Source organism: Crocuta crocuta, unplaced genomic scaffold, assembly GCF_008692635.1.
Source record: "Crocuta crocuta isolate KB4526 unplaced genomic scaffold, BGI_CrCroc_1.0 scaffold166, whole genome shotgun sequence".
Lineage (NCBI taxonomy): Eukaryota > Metazoa > Chordata > Mammalia > Carnivora > Hyaenidae > Crocuta > Crocuta crocuta.
The window spans coordinates 2,059,807-2,083,108 of NW_027531018.1; the positions used below are offsets into that span (position 1 = coordinate 2,059,807).

Sequence of the window (23,302 nt, forward strand, 5' to 3'; positions counted from 1 at the left end):
TTTTTTTTTTTTTTTTTTAACTTCAGAAGATAATTACTCACAGAAGCGGTATAACTGGTTTGGTGGTGGTGTCTTCTTGGCATCACAGATGGATTTTGTCCATGCTGTGGATTAGAATCAGTGACTAGAGAGCCATTAAAGGAAAACTGACAAGGTTTCCCTTATGCATATTGAGAAATGGAAGATTTCCTAAAGCCAGGTTAAAGCCACTAACTTTTTGGAAATACTGTTTGTGATTTTTAATCTATGACATATAATAAATATTATTCACCCTCTACATACAACTAGGTCATATTGTGAAAGGTCAGCTTCTTATAATCAGCCTGAAGAAATTCATCCAATTGTTAATTATTTTCTAAATGTTTGTAACTCAAGAGTGAGAGAGGAGTGGAATAGTTTTTAACAAGGCTCTTAATCATATGAGTCTGAAATTTCTAACTAGCAGAAGATGTGGTGGTGAATTTAGTATTGGGAATATCCTGTGATTATTTAGTCATAGGCCCAGGTGAGATTAATAAAATTGAGACAAAGATTAATAAAATTTTGAGGTTAACCAGTCCTTATTTGATGTAGGTCCAGCCATATGCTAATGAATAGTCTATATTTATGGTCTCTTTAATTGCTGGTATTATTTAATCCACTTCTGCATATAACTTGTCACTTTCTAAGCAAGTGTACAGTAGTACAGTACTTGAACTGATCACTTTTAAGGTATGTAAAACATGCTTAAAATCTGCAAAAGGCTAATAAATTTTTTCTTCTTGAAGAACTTAGTATATCAAGTATGTAATGCCTCATAATGTACCTGATTTAAGAATAATAAGTGAGGCATTCATTTTTTACTCTGTCAATGGGATAGACCATAATACTACAAATCTGTAAGGAAGTCTAGAGTGTTTTATTTCACTTGAGGCAGAAGTGAAATGAAATTTGAAGAAAGAATGTATATAAAACATTTTTTTTTAATTTTCAAATTCATTTTTTTAATTTAAATTTGTGTTAGCTAACGTATAGTTTTGGTTTCAGGAGTAGAATTTAGTGATTCGTCACTTAAAATTCAATTTTTAACTAATAATATACCTCAAGTTCCTTGGCATGGAGTTAGAGGACCTGATAAATAAAGATTGAAGAAAAGATTGAAAGCATGTTACTGATTTTTCTGATTGGATGAGAGGAAATATTTTTCAGCATTGTTTGTTTTGTTTTGTTTTCATTCTGCCCTAACTATTCATGGTACCTAGTTTTCTTCAAATTAGAGAAATTATTTCCCAGTGTAGTTTTTGACTTATTTGTTACACTAACTTGGGCTGAAAACAATCTCATCTTGACTTCTTGACTTATAAATACATGTTCATCAAGTTCATCATTGGAAGCCATTTTGTTTGTTTTAATTCTCTAGTTATCTGAGGGAAACCAAAAGCATGCAAATCTACAGAAGAGCATTGAGAAAGCTAAAGTTGGCCGACATGAAACGGTAAGTTTGTGTCTGTAGATTCCTTAATAATATCAATTCTAAATAGAAAAATAAGAACATAGAGTTACCTATGAGGAGTATGCTATTCTTACCAGAAGAGAGGTGAGTACAGCAAAGGACATGGACATTGGACCTGGCAGGAATCACTAATTATAAGTATAGATTTATTTTTTATTATTGTATTATATTGTATATGGCAGCATAACATAGAAGCATACACTCTGGGGCCAGGTGGCCTGGGAATGAAAGTTTCCTAAATTCTCTGTTCTCAGTTTTCCTAGCTATAAAATAGGAAATAAAATCTACCTCTTTGGGTTATCGTGTGGATTAAACTAGCTTATATTTGCAAAGCACTCAGAGGAGGGCCTGGTACAGGTGAGCCCTTTATAAATGCTTATGTAAAATTTTCAGTCATGTTTTTAAATCTGGGCATAGAACATATTGAAAACTATCAATATGTTATACTTGGGGTTTTGTAATAGTTTTGAATTATTTAAATGAATGCTGACACTTTTATTTTAAAAAGTGTAATGTTCTCTAAATTATGTTAGGGGTTTTCAACAATCACTTTACTTTCTAGTTTCATCTTTATCTCAAGTATGGACTTATGACTTGAAAAACTATTAAAGATCAACAGGCACCACTAAGCATTCCATCTAGGCCTCTGTTTGTACCACTTGATTGTGAAAGAGCCTCGAAGACCTGTCACATTGTAGAAAAGAATATACCACAGGTTTATAGTGGCTTTTCACAATTATTTCACATACCTTCTTTTATGTAAATAGTCAGTCACAGATAGGAATTGGAGTATGGTAATTTTTGTAGAATATCCAAGGGAATGTAAGTTCTAGCATAACCTGAAGCTGTTATATTTCTTTTCTTTTCTTTTCTTTTCTTTTCTTTTCTTTTCTTTTCTTTTCTTTTCTATTATTTCCCTGAATTTTATTTTTATTTATTTACTTTTTTTACAAATAGTTTATTATCAAGTTGGTTTCCATATATTTCTTTAATTGACAGAGCAATTACCATTTCTTTATTTGATCCCTTTTTTTTCTTAAACATTGGCAATAAATTATAGAAGCACCTTCGACTAATGATAACATACCCATGCCCCAAAATTTCTGCTGCATGTTACCCAGCCCACTGAATCTATTGCAACTAGGAGAAAACCTAGCTGGTGCCTGCAGCTCTCGGAAGACTGTAGTAATTTAGAAAGGCTTCTGAGAATGATGAACTCGTGTTCATCGTGTGCACACCAATCAGGATTTTTTAGAAACACGTAGCCACAGTTTACTAGGTATTATCCATGCTGTTGCTGCTGCTGCTGCTGCTGACGATGATAATGATGATGAAGAGATAGCTAACATTTATAATCTGCTAACTGTGAGCCAGGCAAGTACTGTCCCAGTGCATTTTATATTTATTGAATCCTGCCCACAGTGCAAGGAAGTAGCCACTATTAGTATCTCTGTTTTTAATTTGAGTAATTAAAGGCACAAAAAAGTTAAGTAGCTTGGCAGGTATCTCAGTGCTAGTAACAGTCTGTGATGTCTGCCAGGCTGGGCTGTCTGCAGAACTGTCACTGCTCCTCACAGGCCCTTCCCCACATTGCTGCTTCTCTCATTTCTCATTGTGGAGCATGTATAATTTGGGTGTGGATGGCAAATAATAATTATCTTATGTTGTAGTTATTTTTTTCATGTTTATTTATTTTGAGAGAGAGAGCACAGGAAGGGCGGGGGAGGGGGACAGAGAAGGAATCCCAAGCAGGCTCTGTGCTGCCAGCACAGAGCCCAACATGGGGCTTGAACTCCCTAGATCACAAATTGAACTCATGACATCATGTTCTGAGCCAAACCAAGAGTCAGACACTTAACTGACTTAGCCACCCAGGCGCCCCTGTTGCAGTTATTTTTTAAAATCTCCTCTGAGTTGTACTAATCTAGTATATGCTGTAATCATATACAGTTGTTTACATTTAAATTTAAAATATATGCAATTAAATTCAGTTTTTTTAGTAACAATAGCCATATATCACATACTCAGTAGGTAGAGGTGGCTAATGATTCCTGCATTGGAGAGCACAGATCTAGAACATTTCTGTCATTGTTGAGTTCTGTTGGATTATGCTGCGTCAGACCATGATGCCCTGTGTATGCATTCCCTTGTACTAAATGCTAGCAAAGGAGCTTTCTTCACTTCAAAATGGAAGGGAATGGTTAAAGGCAAAAGTAAAAAAATACAAGTACCAAAATATAAGCTAGCAAGGGACCTTAATAAATCCCATCAGACAGCTTGAAGTCTACTTGGTTTTGCTTCAGGCTTATCCTATAAGTCTGTACCATAACCTTTCACACATATGAATTGAAAACTATGGCAGTGTGACTTCTCCCTGTTAGTGAGAACTCTTGCGTGAAATTTCAAGTGGTGTTTATTGGATCCTGTTGTTCTAAAAGCTTATTCTGGTTTACCTTTAAAGGAAAGTGATAGGAGACCACAGCAGTAATTCTGTTATTTCTGACTTCTTTAAATATTTTTCAAGGTTAATCATCTTTAAAGGTTGAAAAATTGTCTACCACACTTTTAAGGAGAATTGTATAATGATGTTGCTGTAAGATATTACTTCTGTATATAGATACAATCTTGCAAAACCATCTAAGAGGCACTATCTTTTTCCTAACATATGATGACATAGTCATCTTTAAGTTCATACATAATCAGTGACCTTTCATCTGTTTGAGTGGTCGATTCCACATAGTCAATCCCATTAAATTAATCACAATATATGGAAGATGTTTGAGATTTCAGAGAAAAATGAGAATTGAGTTTGTTCTTATACTGTGAATATAGGTATGTGTATATATAACGTCCGAAGCCTAGTACACATTAGTTATGAGAAATAAAATGAAAATGTTTATAAAGTGTATAACCTCAAAACACATGGCATTTTTACTTGTCTTAATTGTACATAAAACTATTTTGAACGCAGGAAGAGCGAACCATGCTAGTGAAAGAGCTTTCTTCACTTCAAGACCAAAGGGAACAGCTAAAGGCAGAAGTAGAAAAATACAGAGAATGTGATCCACAAGTTGTGGAAGAAATACGTAAGTTTATAACATATTTTGAAGGTTTTTAACTTTTCTAATGAAAGAGGCTTTATACTTCTAGTTGCCTGGTAACCGTTGTCCATGTATAATGAGAAAATCGAGCCAATAATAGTATTAATATTGCATTAATATTTCCATTAAAGAATCTTAACATTAAAGCATTTTAAAGTGACAACTTTGAAATTGAAAGCATTTCAAGGGTAAGGAAGAGAGGTTAAGAAAGATAAAGATATAAAATATAAGCTTAGGAAACTGAAGAGTCAGAGGAGTTAAGTTGGCCTCACGTACAGTGACTTGAGAACGAAATCCCCCATTATCTTCTAGGAAAGACATTACCAAAAATATGCGTTTGCAAGTTATAAAAAATCAGTCTCTGCATTGACTTGCCTTTTAAATATACCAATGATGTCTTCCTCTATTTTTAAAACCAATCTCCAAAGCTTTATTTTAAATAATTTTTCTATATTTATATAAAGATACAAATTTCAATATTTGAGGAAGTGAAAGAGTATATTATAAGGGCACTGCATATAATTGTCTGGGAAAATATCTATAAATTTCTTCACATTTTTCTGTCTTAGCCTGTCTTTTCATTTAGGGAACTTCACCAAGTGAAACTTTAGAAAAAACTAACAGTATGTGATTGAAGGCTTTGAGAGGAATTGAAAGTATTTGGTACTTTAAAATTAACTTGAGGCGCACCTTGGTGGCTCAGTCCATTGAGCATCTGACTCTTGATTTCAGCTCAGGTCACTTAAGATTCTCCCTCTCCCTCTCCCTCCCTACCTCCCTCCCTCACTCCCCCCTCCCCCTCTGCCCCTCTCCCTCTCTCTTCTTCTTTTCCCTTCTCTCGCCCTCTCCCTCTGTTCCTCCCACTTTCTAAATAAATAAGTAAATAAACCAATAAATAAATAAAATTAGCGTGAGAGTAATTTGATTACAGTTAAGCTTTCCTTGATGGTATTCCTTGCAATTAAAAAGTATTTAAGCAGTTCAGTTAGTGTACTCTAAAGTTAAATTTAATTTTAGAGACAGATCCCTGTTTTGCACAACCCCAGGAGGCATTAATTACGCACAGTAGTCCACAGCCTACATGATTATATGTATTGGCCCTGGTTCAGCTGATTACCCAGGGTGATTTTCAGAGAGAAGTAGAGGTGGAAGAACTCACCCGCCCCCTCCAGCCAGCCATTTTCTATAAATCAGGTAATTTAGAGAGACATATTAGCTCTTTAGTGTTGCCCACAGATTGATTTCATTTATCATCATATACAAAATAAAGTGCTAACCAAATCTACAAAATTAACCACTTTAATCAGTTTCAAAGTTTTAACTAATTATCAAATGACCCTCCATGAACACGAGCACCTCAAAGCAGTGTAGCAGGTTACTGTGAGAAAGCTAGTCCTGCTCATGATTCATCTTTAAAAGGAAATATATACTGCTTGTTAAAGAGGACATCAAATGTGTGTCTTGAGCAGCTTCTCAAGAAAGAGAGCTTTGAGAACAGTTTTCTTACCCAGATTGAATGCCTTCAGGTGGTTTAGTTTTAGGATCAGCATGTCTGTACCCTATAGCAGGTCATCATGAAAATTCTGTTTTCACAGTTATCAAATATGATCCTTCACTTAGTTCTCTTACTTGGCTCTCCCTTCCTTCCTTTTAATTTTTTTATTTTTATGTTTTATTTCTGAGAGAGAAAGAGACAGATAGACAGCATGAGCAGGGGAGGGTTGGAGAGAGGGAGATACAGAATCTGAAACAGGCTCTGAGCTAGCTGTCCGCACAGAGTCCAACGCGGGGCTCGAACACACTAACCTCGAGATCATGACCTGAGCTGAAGTCGGACGCTTAACCGACTGAGCCACCCAGGCGCCCCTCTGCCTGCCTTCCTGACTGCAGTTTTATGTAAATCTGGGACTTTTCCTTGATAGTGCCGGTTCTTGGCTTACTCATTTCATTCTGTCCTCTGTTAAGGACCTACAGCTCATACCCATGCCCAGTCAAGGCTTCTGCTTTTCTACTTTGTGGTCCCCATTATATTGCCATTGCTCTTTCCCTGGGCAGATGACCTGCCTGACATCACTTCTGCTTGTGACCTCCTATTTTTATAATCTTTTTCATAATTTTGATTACTTCTGTCCACTCAGGAATGGCTAAAACCTACTTAGTCCTACAAACCTACTCTGACCTGTACTGATGGTGATCCTGTACCAGGGGCTCATCGTGGGCTGCAGGAAATCCACAAGGACAGAGAACTGTGCCTGACCAATTCATGCATTGGGAAAACTTTGTTTCAGGCATGTAATTTCAGCTGTTGCCATTCCTTGTACCTCTGAATCAAGCAGCAGTTTTGGCAATTGCCTCACCTCTTAGAAAGGTGATGAAATTTGATGGAAGAAGTTTCAAGGTATATAAAGGTTGATGAAATTTCTAAAGAGTAGAATAGCAGAGTTGAGGAGGAAGGTATAATTGTAGTTTATGCTGGTTGCCTGAATTCTGTTCTCCATGTTAACCCTTCTGTTTGGTGATTTATTTCTCAACATAAGGAAAACATGTCAGTGTGAATGAGTATTATGCAGGCTATGAGGTCTAAGTGCATGAGAAGAAAATGTTTTCTGGTTTACAGTGACTTAAGAGACTTTACCATTCTTCACCAACGTCAGACCCAGATTATCTTTTTGTATTTAATTATATAGTCACCGAAGATGGATCCACATTTGGATCCTGTAGAATTTTGTAATGGTGAATCGATTACATGTGTATTAATTTTTGACATTTTTACATTGTACATTTCTGATCTTAGTAGGGGTAAGAGGATAAGGGTCCTTCCTGGCTTTGTATTATTTTCATTTTACAACATTAAAAATATCATCTATCTTTATAAAATGCATTAAGAGAGTGTCCAATTCCTCTGCTTTTAAAATTCAAAACAGATAACAAAATTTTATTCAGATGTGGCACTTCGACTGGTAGGCAAGATAGAGTAGTAACAGACTGAATTTATGCTCACACCAAAAAAAAAACACACAAAAAAATATATCAAATAGGTTCTTAAGATACTTGATATCCGACAATAAAGGATGATGCTTCTTAAAGAAAGGAAACAAATTAGGTCTTAAAATTGTGTTAGTTTATTTTAGTGAGTTTCCGGGCTGTGGCACAAGGAAGGAGAACCTAGGCAGAGCCCTGTAGATGGAACTGAGAATCAGAGAGACCAGCCACAGTGTGGCTAGAGTTCACAGGATGGCCTTCTAGAGAGGAGAAATTACACAGAAAGAGAACCCTGGGAATCTACAGAGGGTTCCCCTCAAGTATTTAGTGCATGCATGTGAGGAAACTACCCAAAGCTGGGGAAACAACAGTTTCAAAGAATTAGAAGGAACAGTGCCTGGCACTCACACAGGACCAAGAGTAGTGCCTATTCTCACCAGGCAGATTGGAAAAATGCATAATTCACAGAACATTGGGTAGAGCATTCAAGAACGTCTTGCCTCACTGACAAGGACTAATTAGTCCTAGACTGAGCTTTGTTCTCCTCTCATCTAACAAATCGTAACAGCAAACCTCAAAAGCATCAAACTATTGCAAAGTCACTTAAATGCATCCCAGAACAAAGCTAAAGAATATTTACAGGAACACAAACAAACCCAGCACCCAACAAAATAAAATTCATAGTGTCTAGCATTTAATGAAAGATTACCAGGCATGCAAAGAAGTAGCAAGACATGACTCTTTTTCTTTTTTTTTAAATATTTTTATTTATTTCTAGGAGAGAGAGAGAGACAGCGTGAGCAGGGGAGAGTCAGAGAGAGAGGGAGACACAGACTCTGAAATAGGCTCCAGGCTCTGAGTTGGCAGTCAGCACAGAGCCCGACGCGGGGCTCGAACCCACGAACCGTGAGATCATGTAAGCGAAAGTCGGACGCTTAACCGACTAAGCCACCCAGGCGCCCCAACATGACTCTTAATGAAAAGAATTATCCTTCAATCAAAACTCACCCAGAGCTGATACAGATAGTAGAATCAGAAGACCATAACATTAAAAGCTAATACAAATGTATTGTATATGTTCCAAAAGTTAAGTAGAAATATGGAAGATATAGGGGCAACTATATGGCTCAGTTGGTTGGGCATCCAACTTTGGCTCAGGTTATGATCTCAAGGTTCATGTGTTCTACCCCTATGTACTGACAGCTCAGAACCCAGAGCCTACTTTGGATTCTGTGTCTTCCTCTCTCTTTGCCCCTTATCTGCTAGTTCATTTTCTCTCTCTCAAAAATAAACATTAAAAAAACAAACAAACAAACATGGAAGATATAAAAGTTCTGGAGTTGAACACTACAGTGTCTGAAATGAGAAATATATTGGGTTGGATTCATAGCAGATTAAACTTTTCAGAGAAAGGATTCATGTATTTGAAGACTAGCTGTAGAAAGTATCCAAAATGAAACTCAGAGAGGAAAAATAAATTTTTTCATGCAAATAGCATGAAATCCCTAAAATGTAGGACAATTTCAAGTGACCTAATACATGTGTAATCAAAGTTCCAAAAGGAGTGTATGCTGGGGTCATCGGGTGGTGTGTGTGTGTGTGTGTGTGTGTGTGTGTGTCCAAGCCTGAAAAATACCTGAAGAAATAAATATCAGAAGAAGTAAAGGCTATTTTTTTTCAAATTTGATGTAAACTATAAACTCAAGATTTAAGAAATTTAAACATTTAAGTAGTAAGTGGTAGTAATCTCATTACTAAATCTAAAGAATTTTTTTTGGATTTTAACCTCTATTCCCCCAAATGAGATTATTTCCTTTCCCCAAAGAGATTATTGCTTTTAAAACATGGTTTTTGATAATGAGAGGTTTCGTAGGATTTTGGCTATCATGTTATTGCAGAAAAGATTATACTGGATTAAAGGATTATGAGTTTCATAAATTGATTTTAATAAGATTTGGTTCTTAATAATGTAGCTGTAGCACCCATATTACAACCTAGACTAATCTCTAAGTCTGTCATAGTTTATTTTGAAACAGTTTTTCTGTTGATAATAACTAATTTTTATGTTCATGTAGACATGACTTATCTTTTACTTATTTCTCAATAATTCTTGCAGGAAATATTTATATTTCATCATGTTAGATGCTTATTGGTATCTACGTTAATTATTGACAGGATTAGTTGCAGATATCTAAGAAGTGAGAAGTAAAAGCCATAATGTATGAAAAATAAAATTCAATTTTAGCTATCTGACCATTACTAAAGTGAGAACAGATAAAATAAGTTGTAGTAAAAATTGAATTCCTACAAAAATACTTGAAAGTAAATCTTAGAGGTACTTAAGAAATATTTTTGAAAATGCCGGGATGACAGTGAAAATGATGGAGTAAGGATCTCTGAAAATTTATCCTTCCAGGAAAGCTGGCAGAAACTGTCACACCTTTTCCAGAATTCTAGAAAATAACCAAAGATTTGCCTATTCAAGAAAAATGACTGAATCTCAGCAAGAATAATAAGCTTTAGGCTATTTTAAGTTGCCCTATTCTTAACCACTACTCTGTAGCTCAGCAGTAACCTTGAAAAATAAGAGCCCTGCATTCCTCGTATCAGAGGGAGTAAATTGGAGCTGGAGCTCTTTAAGATCTTCATTTTCCCAAGTTGTCACTATTTGACATCTTTGATGGTTCTCTGAAAGCCACCAATATGAAGAATTATCTTTATTTGATCTGGCTTGTAGTATGCCCAGTGCCAACAGCCTTTTTCTGGGGGGCATTTGTCTAAAACAGCTACAGACAAGAGTTTTAACCCCACAGCTGTTTGAGCTGATGAATAATAGTTAAGGCAAACAGTAGACTAATCAAAGAGCTTAAAAGGAGAGGCTGCAAGACATGTTATAGGTGCCTTAAAAAGCACCGTATTTTTGGAAAACAAGAAGGCCATATGCATAGGGCTGTGCACATTCCCAGGAAAGTCCTGGGAAGTTCCTCATCTCCCACCTCTAGAAGACATTGGCACTCAGGGCATGCAGGAACTGAAAGCTAAGGCAGGGTTGTAAGTTGCCTAGCTGAGTGTTGAAACCTCCCCCAACACACACACAGAGCTGCTCAGCAAAGACCTGGAGTTTTAGTCTAGGTGTTTAAGGAAATCTGTGTTCAATTACTAACTGCCTAGTAAGTGAGACTTCAGTGGCCTCATATCATAAAGAATATAGACTTTACAGAATTTGTTCAGACAAATCACTAAACAGACAATAACAACAAGTACCCAAACAACAACCCTGTGAAGGGAGGAAGTATCTGATTTCCAGAGTTGCCACATTATGTTATTTAAAATGTCCCAATTTTCAACAACAAAAAAACCCTGCAAGATCTACAAAGAAAATATGGTTTATGCACTGAAACATACGTGATGTTGGGCTGCCAGACACAGACTTTCAGTCAGCTGTTTTTAAATATGTTAAAAGAGCTAAAGAAAACATACCTCAAGAACTAAAGGGAAGTCTGAGAATGATACCTCACTGAATAGAGAATATCAGCAAAGATGTAGAAATTATTAAAAAGGAATCAAATGAAATGCTGGAATTGAAAACTACAATAACTGAAACAAAAATTTCACTCAGGGGATTGATTAATAGACAATTTGAGCAGGCAGAAGAAAGAATCAATGACTTGGAGATAGTTCAGTTGAGATAATTCAGTCTGAGGAACAGAAAAAAAAAGAATGAAGCAACATTATTGGAGTCTCAAGAGACCTGTGTCATGGCATTAAGAGTGCCAACATAAAAATAATGTAGGTCCTAGAAGGAGAGGGGAGAGAATGGAGCTCAAAGAATATTTGAAAATATAAGAGCTGAAAACATCTCAAATTTGATGAAAAACATTAATCTATACATCAAAAAAACCTTAAACTCCAATTTAGGGCACCCTCAAAAAGATGCATGCATAGACTCATCGTACTCAAATTGTCAAATGATAGAGAATTTTTTTTTTTTTTTTTAATGATGGAGAAACTTGGAAAGCAACGAGGAGGAGGTGATTCATCATATACAAGCAACCTTCAATCAGATTAACAACTTGTTTCTTATTGGAAAGCATAGAGGCCAAAGGCATTGGGATGACATATTCAAAGTGATTTAGGGGGAAAATAACTGCCAACCAAGAAGTCTATACCCAGAAATATTTTCCTTCAAAAATGAAGGAAAAGTAAGACATTCCCAGGTAAACAACAACTGAGAGAGTTTGTCATTAGCAGACCTGTCCTAACAAAATATGGAAGACTTTCTCATTGAATTGAAAGGACAATACACAGTAACATAAGAAATGCTGGTACAGATTACTTAATAGGTAAATATAGAAGACAGCATGTATGTATTTTTGTTTGTATCTCCTTATGGTTCTTCTATTTTATTTAAAATACAGCTGCATTGGGGCGCCTGGGTGGCTTAGTCGGTTGAGCGTCCAGCTTTCGCTTAGGTCATGATCTCACGGTTCGTGGGTTCGAGCCCCGCGTCGGGCTCTGTGCTGACTGCCAGCTCAGAGCCTGGAGCCTGTTTCAGTCTGTGACTCCCTCTCTCTGACCCTCCCCTGCTCACGCTGTCTCTCTCTCTCTCTCTCTCTCTCCTAGAAATAAATAAAACATTTAAAAATAAATAAAATACAGCTGCATACACAATAATGGTAAGCCTATTTTGTTGGGCACAAAATATACAATGTAATTTGTGACAGTAACAGCATGATTGTCTTAATAGACCAAAAAAAATTGGCAAAATCCACCACCCTTTCATTAAACAAACTCAACAGACTAGGAATAGAAGTGAACTTCCTCATTTAAAAAGGACAACACATCTGCAGCTAACATCCTGTTGAATGGTCAGAGGCTGCATGCCTTCTCCAAGAATGACCTTTCTGACCACTTCTATTCAACATTGTACTGAGAGTTCAAGCCAGCCTAATTAGGCAAAAAAGAGAAATAAAAGCATCCATGTTGAATAGTAAGTGAGGTCAGCAGGCTGTAGGATACAGAAATCAATATGCAAAAATCATATGTATCTTAAATACTAACAATGAACTATCTAAAAATAAAATTTTAAAAATGCATTTACAATAGCACCCAAATGAATGAAGTACTTGGGAATAGAATTAGTCAAGGAAGTGAAATATTTGTCCTGAAAAGTACAAAACATTGGATGAAACTAAAGACCTGTATAAATAGACATTCTGTATTTACAGAAAGACTTAATATTGTTAAGATGGAAATACTCCTCAAATCTACAGATTCAGTATAAAACCTATCAAAATTCTAACTACCTTTTTGTAGAAATTGATAAGTTGATCATAAAATTCGTATGAAAATGCAGAGGACCCAGAATAACCAAAAAATATCTTGAAAGAGAACAACAAAGTTGAAAGATTCAAATTTCCCAGCTTCAAAACTTTTTACAAAGAGCTACAATAATCAAGAGAGTATGGTGTTAGTATAGGAAATAGACATACAGGAGCATCTGGCTGACTCAGTCAGTAGAGTATGTGACTCTTGATCTTGGAGTTGTGAGTTCAAGCTCCATGTTGGGTGTAGAGATTACTTAGAAAAAAAAAATTAGACATACTGAGTGATGAGAGGTTAACAGAATTGAGAGTCCAGAAGTAAACCTAACTGATTTTTAATTTTTTTTTTTATGTTGACTTCTTTTTGAGACAGAGACAGCATGAGCAGGGAAGGGGCAGAGAGAGAGGGAGACAGAATTGGAAGCAGGCTCCAGTCTCTGAGCTGTCAGCATAGAGCCCCATGTGGCGCCCAAACTCAATGAACAGTGAGATCATGACCTGAGCCGAAGTTGGACATTTAACTGACTAAGCTACCCAGGTGCCCCTAAACTCAACTGATTTTTTAACAAGGATGCCAAGACCATTCAATCAGGAAAGAATAGTGTTTTCAACTAATGGTGTTAGGCACAACTGGTTATCTACATGTAAATGAATCAACCTGGACTCCCATCTCAGACCATATATAAAAACTAACTCTAACAGATCAAAGACCTAAGTGTAAGAAACTATAAAACTTTTAGTGGCAAACATAAGTATATATCTCTTCTATTCTTGGATTAGGCCACAGATTCTTGGACAGGACACCAAAACTCAAACAACCAAAGAAAAAAAATAGATCAATTTGACTTCATCAAAATTAACAACTTTTGTGTATCAAGATACCTGGAGCTTGTTTCGGATTCAGTCTCGATTTGAGGTTTTTACATATAGTTTTATTTGTATAACCTTTTGTTCATGTAAAAAAAAAAAAAAGAATCTTTGAATAGATGAACATGATTATTCATATATATACTCTTTTTCAGGTCAAGCAAATCAAGTAGCCAAAGAAGCCGCTAACAGATGGACTGGTATGTATTATAATGGCACCAATAAGCTATTGTTAAACTTTTTCATACTTACTATGATATGAAATGCAGAAGTAATTGTAGCTAGTTCTGTTCAAGAAAAGACATCTTCAGAAATGTATATATTATTTTTATACATTAAATCATTTGGGCTACTTAAAGTTATTTTTTTAAATCTTATTATGAATCATTTTGTAAAGTACACCATATTTTTGTAAAACCAATGATTGCTTGAAGTTTAACTTTTGTGTAATTATTCCTAGATAAGCCACGTAGGCTAATCACTTAACCTTCCATATATTAATGCAAGACACTTAAAAGAATTTCATGGAATCCGAAAGATTTGTCTTCTTGCTAATAATAATAATAGCTACCATTTGTTGCAGGCTGACTGTCAGCCAGCCATTGTAAAGAGTATCTGTGGTACATTCTCATTTTACCTCTGCAACAATCTTGTGAGGTAAATAGGATTATCATCCCTAATTTTAGAGCTCAAACTGAAGCCATCAGGAGCCCACAGTGACACAGATGCAGGCAGTGGAGCAGGAATTAGAATACAGCTTTTCTGATTCCAGAGTCCGAGCTTTTACCCACCAAATGATACTATCTTCTCGTATACCTGCTTTCATAGAAATGCCTCATTAATCCATTTGCCAATGGATGTACCCTCTGGTCTTCACCAGAGACGTTCTAAGAAATGGGAATTAGTAAGACATTTTCTCTGTGTCTTAAAGTTTAGAAGAAAGTTCACAAATAATGATGTTGTCATTTACATATAGGTATGATTAGCCTTGTTAAAACCTGTCTACAAATTACACTGATGTTTTTCTGGTATTATAATGTAATGGTAATTGAACTTTACCATCCTGATAAGAGAGTCTATAATGCCTTCACATGTACTACCCATCCTTATTCTGTTTCTGTGGGAGAGTATGGGTAAGATTGTATTGATGCAGAGATCCAGAAAATTTAAAGTGACTGCGTTGAGTCAGAGGTGATTAGTCACAGGGTGTACAAAGATTTGCTCCAGGTTTCCTGACCTCATGTCCAGGCCTCTGTATGTCACAAAATGTTTAAGAATCACTCTTCCTGGGGCGCCTGGGTGGCTTAACTCAGTTAAGCATCCGACTTCAGCTCAGGTCATAATCTCCCCATTCATGAGTTTGAGCCCACGTCACACCCTATGCTGACAGCTCAGAGCTTGGAGCCTGCTTTGGATTCTGTGTCTCCCTCTCTCTCGGCCTCTCCCCTGCGCGCCTGCTCGCTCGCTGTCTCTCTCCCCCTCCCTTCCTCTCCCCCCACACGTAAAATAAATAAACATTAAAAAATTTTTTTTAATTAAGAAAAAAAAAATCACTCTTCCTAGGGGCACCTGAATGGCTTAGTTGGTTAAGTGTCTGCCTTCAGCTCAGGTCATGATTTCAAAATTTTTATTTATTTATTTTTTAAAATGTTTTTTTTCTTTATTTCTGAGAGAGAGAGAGACAGTGTGAGCAGGGGAGGGTTAGAGAGAGAGGGGGATGCAGACTCTGAAACAGGCTCCAGGCTCTGAGCTGGCTGTCAGCACAGAGCCTGATGTGGGGCTCGAACCCACGAACTGTGAGATGATGACCTGAGCCGAAGTCGGACGCTCAACTGACTGAGCCACCCAGGCGCTCCTTGGGTCATGATTTCAAAGTTCATGGGATCAGCCCCCGCACTGGGCTCTCTGCTGTCAGTGTAGAGCCTGCTTTGGGTCCTTTGTTTCTTTCTCTGCCCATTCCCTGCTTGCATTCTCCCTCTCTCTCAAAAAATAAACATTAAAAAAAATTTTTTTAATCACTCTTCCTTGTCTATTTTAGAATTAAGTAGATTGATAAAATCAATGTAATTGGTCTTTGGTTCCTATAAAATTACAATCTTATTTATTACAAAAGTAATACATTTCATAAGTAATGTAATGCTTTAGTGATAAGGAAAGAAGAGGGTAAAAACATCAAGCTCCCATTAAAGAAAAGAGAAGAATGAAATGTGTTTCAGTAAGTATAAATAAATAATAAATATAGTGACATTATATGGATTTGAGAAACACAAAATTTTGAGTAAGGAAAAAAGGCAAGTGGATTAAAAATAAGACGAGTCACAAAGTAATTGCCCCCAATAGTTCTCAGCAAAGCAGCTCAGTTAGCAGTAGGAACATCCAGCCTGTGTGCACAGTGAGAACTTGGACTTTTGAAAGGAATCTAGATTGTGTTCCTTATTTGATACATGACTTACTGAATTTCTCTGAACTTGCTTCTTCAGTGTAGATTATATCTACTTTGCATTTTAGGAGGATTAAATAGAACAGTTTGTAAGCCCTTTAACACAATGTTAGATACATAGATGAACAAATACTCCTTTTCCCGTTCTCCTCTTAAAAAATCCATTTGTTTTCCACTTGATCATAAACTTCCAGTTATGATGAAAAAAAGGAACAATTTGAACAACTTCTTTTTCCCCTAATGTTACTAGCTGAGAAAGAACCTGAAACTTTAAGAAAAAAAATTTTTAATGTTTATTTATTTGAGAGAGAGAGCGAGAGAGAGTGAGCATGAACAGGGGAGAGGCAGAGAGAGAGGGAGACACAGAATCCAAGCCTGCTCTGTCAGCACAGAGCCTAGTGCAGGGCACGAACTCATGAACCGTGAGATCATGACCTGAGCTGAAGTCGGATGCTAAACCAATTGAGCCACCCAGACGCCCCGGATCTAAAACTTGTAAAATCATATAGGAAGGAAGATATTTTTAGCATAGTAGAAAAACAGCTGTTAGGAACCATATTTCCATTTGAAGTAACTTGCTCCTTCCAACAGAAAAATGTTATGAGAAGAGCTTGGAGTTATAACAAATCACACCTCAGAAAACCAGCCTGTCTTCAAAACAAAAGTAAAACATCTGTAATACTTGTAACTAAAGACTGTTCTGTAATTATTAGTTAAGGTTTGGTTTTCCTTTTACCTAAAAAAGGTCTTTAAAATGTATCCAGGATGGAGGATATTTACTGTTTAATAATTTAGTATTTCAGTTTTATAAAATAAGAGATTACCTCAGGATATAAGTAGAAATATCACATCTAAATGATTTATGGCATTAAATACACTTTATGTGATTTAACATTTTATAAAACCTTGCTTAATAATTAACATACTGAAGTTATGACTATGTCTGAGGAGCATCATAGTGAATGGGGGGGGAATAAATGTTGTGAGATCATAAACAGACTCATGCATGTGGTATTGCCATCCTATTTCTATACATATACTTGGTATACCACCTTAGAAATTAACAGAAATTCTACTAGTCTTAGGGCTGTTTCTTTAAAACACACACACAAACACACACACACCTATTTTTTATCTATTTATAAAAATTTCCACATAATAGAAATATTATTTGATGAGGGAAATGAATTATCAAGATTGCAGGTGACATTGTCTTGAAGGCAGACATCCAGCAGCCTAAGATACATTATTAGTCAGTTTTTTTTAATTTGTCCATTAAGCATTGTTCTGAATGGGCTTTTATTTGTTCTTCTCTTTGTTTTAATCTTTGGAGGTTTAATTGCTTCTTCACCTTTTGGCTAACATCAAGTGTAATCTTTGGAAGTTTGTAATAAAATGGTTTCTTCCTCTCATGCGAACCAGCAACTCCTTCCTACAAAGCCTGTAGCCTTACTGTGATGCCTTATTCCTTTCTTTCCTGATCTAGGTTTGAAGTCCTTTCCTTCAAGCTTCCTGCAGTGTTGCATCTGTTCTCTCATTTCCCGGAAATCTTTCTGTGCTTTTGGAGCCTGTTCTGGAAGCCATATACATAATACTTGATCTTTTCTCTTTAACATGCATAACACTTTGGAATTATTTAGTAATAAATTGATTTTTCTCTCTACTCGTGTGTCAGCTTGAAGGCATAGGCTGTTTACATTATAAACACTTTATATTAAGTGTACCTGTAATACACTTAATACCCATTTTATGTAGCTGTGTGCCCTATATAAGTATTTGACTGTGATTGACCAGAATGTATGGTGATGTAGATACTAAACTAAACAGATCATTCTGGAGTGCCTCATGTTATTAGCAGTCTCTCTTAGGTCCTCATGAAAACTAAAGATTTGTTTTAAATTGTTACATAGGCATTCATTTTTTAATCTGTTGTTATTCCATTATACTTTAATTGAAAGAATTGGGGATATTTCGTTAATGTTACTGTTTTTTTTGTTTGTTTTTTAATATTTATTTTTGAGAGAGAGAGAGAGACAGTGTGAGCAGGGGAGGGTCAGAGAGAGAGGGAGACACAGAATCTGAAGCAGGCTCCAGGCTCTGAACTGGCTGTCAGCACAGAGCCTGACGTGGGGCTCCAACCCACGAACTGTGAGATCATGACCTGAGCCAAAGTCAGACACTTAACCGACTGAGCCACTCAGGCGCCCCTAATGTTACTGTTTGATGTAGTAGTATTCACTTAGAAACAAACTTTATTCCAAACATTTAGTTATCATTATTTGATACTTGGAATTAAACTTCCTAAAACAGTATTTTTAAAGGTGATCAAATTCCAAGTAGTAATTTGTTAAGTGTAACATAAAATAGTCATACCTGGGAGACATCTCAGGTTTGGTTCCAGAAGACTGCAGTAAAGTGAATATTATAACAAAGTGAGTCAAATGAATTTTTTGTTTCCTACTACATATAAAAGTTATGTGTACACAATACTATAGTCTATTAAGTGGGCAATGGCATTATGTCTAAAAAATCAATGTACTTACCTTAATTTAAAAATACTTTATTGCTGGGACACCTGGCTAGCCCAGTCAGGTAAGCATACGACTCTTGGTTTTGGCTCAGGTTATGACCTCACGGTTCCATGAGTTCAAGCCCTGCATCAGGCTCTGTGCTGGTGACGTGGAGCCTGCTTGGGATTCTCTCTCTCTCCCTCTCTACCCCTTCCCCACTCACACTGTCTCTGTCTCACTCAAATAAATTAAACTTAAAAAAAAAATAAAAATACTTTATTGCTAAAAAATACCAACCATCATCTGAGCTTTCAGCGAGCTGTAATTTGTTTGCTGGTGGAGAGGCTTGCTTGCGTGCTGATGGCTGCCGACTGATAAGGGTGGTGGCTGCTGAAGGTCAGGGTGGTTGCAGCACTTTTTTTAAAATAAGATAGCAATGAGGTTTGCCACATTGATTGACTCTTCCTTTCATGAATTATTTCCCTATAGCGTGTGATGCTGTTTGTTAGCATTTTATTTACAATAGAACTTCTTTCAAAATTGGAGTACTTCTCTCAAACCCTGCTGCTGCTTTATCAGTTAAGTTTGTGTAACATTCTAAATCCTTTATTGGTCATTTCAACAGTCTTCACAGCACCTTCTCCAGTAATAGATTCCATTTCAAGAAATCACTTTCTTTGCTCATGCATGAGAACTCCTCATCTGTTTAAGTTTCATCATGAGATCGCAGCAATTCAATCACATCTTTAGGCTCCGCCTCTAATTCTAGTTCTCCCTGTTCCCACCACATCTGTAGCTACTTCCTCCGCTGAAGTCTTGAGCCTCTGAAAGTCATCCTTGAGGGTTGGAACCAACTTTTTTCAAACTTTTGTTAATGTTGATATTTTTACTTTTTCCCATGAGTCATGGATGTTCTTAATAACATCTAGAATGGTGAATCCTTTCCAGAGGTTTTTAATTTACTTTGTTCAGATTCATCAAAGGGATCACTATCTATGGCAGCTATAGCCTTATACAGTATATTTCTTTTTTTTTAAATATTTTTCTTTTTTTTTTTACATATTTTTTTATTTATTTCTAGGAGAGAGAGAGACAGCGTGAGCAGGGGAGGGTCAGAGAGAGAGGGAGACACAGACTCCGAAACAGTCTCCAGGCTCTGAGCTGGCAGTCAGCACAGAGCCCGACGCGGGGCTCAAACTCGCGAACCATGAGATCATGACTTAAGTGAAAGTCGGACACTTAACCGACTAAGCCACCCAGGCGCCCCATAGCCTTATACAGTAAGAAGACTTGAAAGTCAAAACTACTCCTTGATCCCTGGGCCAAGCCACCCAGGTGCCCCATAGCCTTATACAGTAAGAAGACTTGAAAGTCAAAACTACTCCTTGATCCCTGGGCCACAGAATGGATGTTGTGTTAACAGGTATGAAAACAACACTAATCTCATACATCTCCATCAGAGAGCTCTTGGGTGACAGGTGTATTACCAATGAGCAGTCATATTTTGAAAGGAATCTTTTATTCTGTGCAGTAGGTCTCAAAAGTGCGTTAAAATAGTCAGCAAACTATGTTGCAAACAGACGTGCTCTCATCCAGGCTTTCTTTCACTGTGGAGCACAGGCAGAGTAGATTTAACAGAGTTCTTAAGGGCTCTAGGATTTGGGGAACGGTAAATGAGCACAGGCTTTAGCTTAACGTCATCAGCTACATTGGCCCAACAAGAGAATCATCCTGTCCTTTGAAGCTTTGAACCCAGGCACTGACTTCTCCTCTCTATGAAAGTCTCAGATGGCATCTTCTTTTAGTAGAAGGCTGTTTCATCTATGTTGAAAATCTGTTGTTTAGTGTGGCCACCTTCATGAATTCTCTTAGGTGGATCTTCTGGATGACTTGCTGCGGCTTCTCCATCAGGACTTGCTGCTTCACCTTGCACTTTGATGTCATGGAGATGGCATCTTTCCTTAAGCCTCATGAAGCAGGGTCTGCTAGCTCTGCACTCTCTTTCTGCAGTTTCCTCGCCTCTCTCAGCCTTCACAGTATTGAGGAGAGTCAGGGCCTTGCTCTGGATCAGGCTTTGGCTTAAGGGAATGTTGACCTTCTATCCAGACCACTCACACTTTCTCCACATCAGCAATGAGGCTGTTTCACTTTCTTGTCATTTGTGTGTTCTTCAGAGTAGCACTTGTAGTTTCTTTCAAGAACTCTTTCTTTGCACTCACTACTTGGCTGTCTGGCACAAGAGGCCGAGTTTTCAGCCTGTTTTGGCTTTTGACGCGTTTTCCTCACTAAGCTTAATTATTTCTAGCTTTTGAATTAAAATGAGAGATGTGCAACTCTTCTTTTCACTTGAACACTCAGAGGCCATTGTGGAGTTTAATTCATTGGCCTAATTTCAGTAACATGTGTCCGAAAAATAGGGAGGTCTGAGGAGCTGAGAGGGGTGGGGGAACAGCTAGTTGGTGGGACTGTCAGAAGACACAAAACATTTATCAGTTAATTTTGCCATCTTACATGGGTATAGTTTGTGGCACCCCAAAACAATTACAATAGTAACATCAAAGATCACTGCTCACATCACCATAACATATATAATAATAATAATAATAATAATAATAATGAAGACTATGTTTCAAATATGTGAAAATTACCAAAATGTGACATAATAAATATATGAAGTGAGCAAATGCTGTTGGAAGAATGGTGCTGATAGTCTTGCTAATATACAGTTGCCACACACCTTCAGTACATAAAAAATACACTGCAAAATACAGTAAAATGAGGTGTGTCTGTGCTTCAGGCTGGGTGGCTTAAACAAATGAAACTTATTTTGTCACGCTTGTGAATGCTGGAAGTCCAAAATCAAGGTGTTAGCCAGTTTGATTTCTTCTGAGGTCTCTCTCTCTTTGGCTTGTAGGTGGCCATCTTCTTGTGTCTTCACATGGTCTTTTCTGTGCGTACTCACGATATCAGTGTATCCACATTTCCTTTTCTCCTGAGAACACGAAGCAGGTTGGATTACGGCCACCCTTAACAAGTTCATTTTAACTTAATCACCTTTTTGAGGACTCAGTTTCCATTCTTAGGTACCGCATGCTAGGACTACAATTAATTTGAATATGAATTTGGGGAAGGTGACACATTCAGCCTGTGACACTCCAGAGGAACCTCTTTTAACCCCTCATTATCACTGTCAATACAGAACTTAATATTTTGTAGAATATTCTGAACCAGAAAACTTCACACCATCATTTCTCTATATCTATAAAGCATGTTCATTGCAAACGTGATTTATGTACATTAGAGAAAATGTGTGAAAAAAAAAAACATAGAAAAACCTCACTGTCGCCCATTCCCCAGGTGCAGCCACTGTGACCATGTTAGGGTTACCCAGCTTCCCTCACTGCCTGTGCGGAGGTGCCTTTCCAAGAGATTAGATATTTAGATTGCTTTTATTTTTTCTTTTGTTCCACTGCGATAAAGGTGTAACCATAAATCTTTGTACACAATTTATTTTGCTGCCTTGGAATAAATTCTTTTAAGTAAATATAACACCTTTTTCAAGCGGCAAAATGCATTTTAAATTCCCCGTAGAGGACAATAAGACTACATCTATTCCTACCTTAGTCTTAAGATAGGCAGAGTACCTTCTGTTCTCCGTACCACTTCTCCCTCCGGCTGGCCTGATTATCTGGAAACCATTATTATCTGTGGGGCAGAGGGAAAGGTCTGGAGAGAATGTCTACCCTCTGGGGACAGGAGCAACTATAATTCCTGAGATAACAGAGTCCTGGCCTGTGCTGTGGAAATGTGGAAGAGACACCATTGTTGGCTTTTCCCTGTTTTTGGATTATTCTTAACGCAGGTATTCTTTACTGGCAGCTAAGTTGCTGAAAGTTTAAATATGCGATCTGGCTACTCAAAATATTATTTTCTTTCTTCTGAAATTGTTATTACTTCTGAAAATACAGCAAACTTCTTATGTTGATACTTCTGAAAGTAGTAAAAGTAACAAAAAAGAATAGAATTATATTTGAAATGTTTTATCATTGTGTTTTCAACTCTTAAAAATATTTCTCAATTTTCTTTATAGATAATATATTTGCAATAAAATCTTGGGCCAAAAGAAAATTTGGTTTGGAAGAAAATAAAATTGATAAAAATTTTGGAATTCCAGAAGACTTTGACTACATAGACTAAAATGTTCGATGTTGGTAAAAGATCTGTGTACTTGTGAATATGTAATTTTTAAAAATATTATCCAACTAAATGTACTGAATTGCCATTTACCTGTAACTGTGTTTATCATTTTGTTAATTTTAAATAAAGCATAATGTGAAGATGGTTTTTACTCTTTGATATATCAAAAGCAGAATTATAACCATATTCCCAAGTGGTCATCAGAGTAGGCTCATGCAAATAAAATTATTCACGTAAGTTAGGTTTACAAATAATTTTTTAGAAGCCAAAGACATCATAACATGACAACATTTTTTAATTTCATTCAAATATTAAATATTGAGAACTAAGGGTATCTTTGGAGGTTTTACTACAGACATGCACAGACACATCAGTGCTTGGAAATAACC

General features: G+C 36.7%; 1 protein-coding gene across 4 annotated transcripts in view; it reads left to right on the plus strand.

Annotated features, from left to right (window-relative positions):
* Nucleotides 1-23,046, plus strand: part of MND1 (meiotic nuclear divisions 1) — a 64,289-nt gene extending 41,243 nt beyond the window's left edge. For 3 of the 4 annotated variants that reach the window (XM_077770950.1, XM_077770952.1, XM_077770951.1), the window contains exons 5-8: nucleotides 1,400-1,474; nucleotides 4,464-4,578; nucleotides 13,922-13,966; nucleotides 22,807-23,046. In XM_077770950.1, coding sequence (XP_077627076.1) covers nucleotides 1,400-1,474; nucleotides 4,464-4,578; nucleotides 13,922-13,966; nucleotides 22,807-22,913 — 342 coding nt within the window. In that variant the 3' untranslated portion in view covers nucleotides 22,914-23,046. The remainder of the gene's footprint in view (nucleotides 1-1,399; nucleotides 1,475-4,463; nucleotides 4,579-13,921; nucleotides 13,967-22,806) is intronic. The other variant, XM_077770953.1, reaches the window with a different exon arrangement.
* Nucleotides 23,047-23,302: the final 256 nt, after the last annotated feature.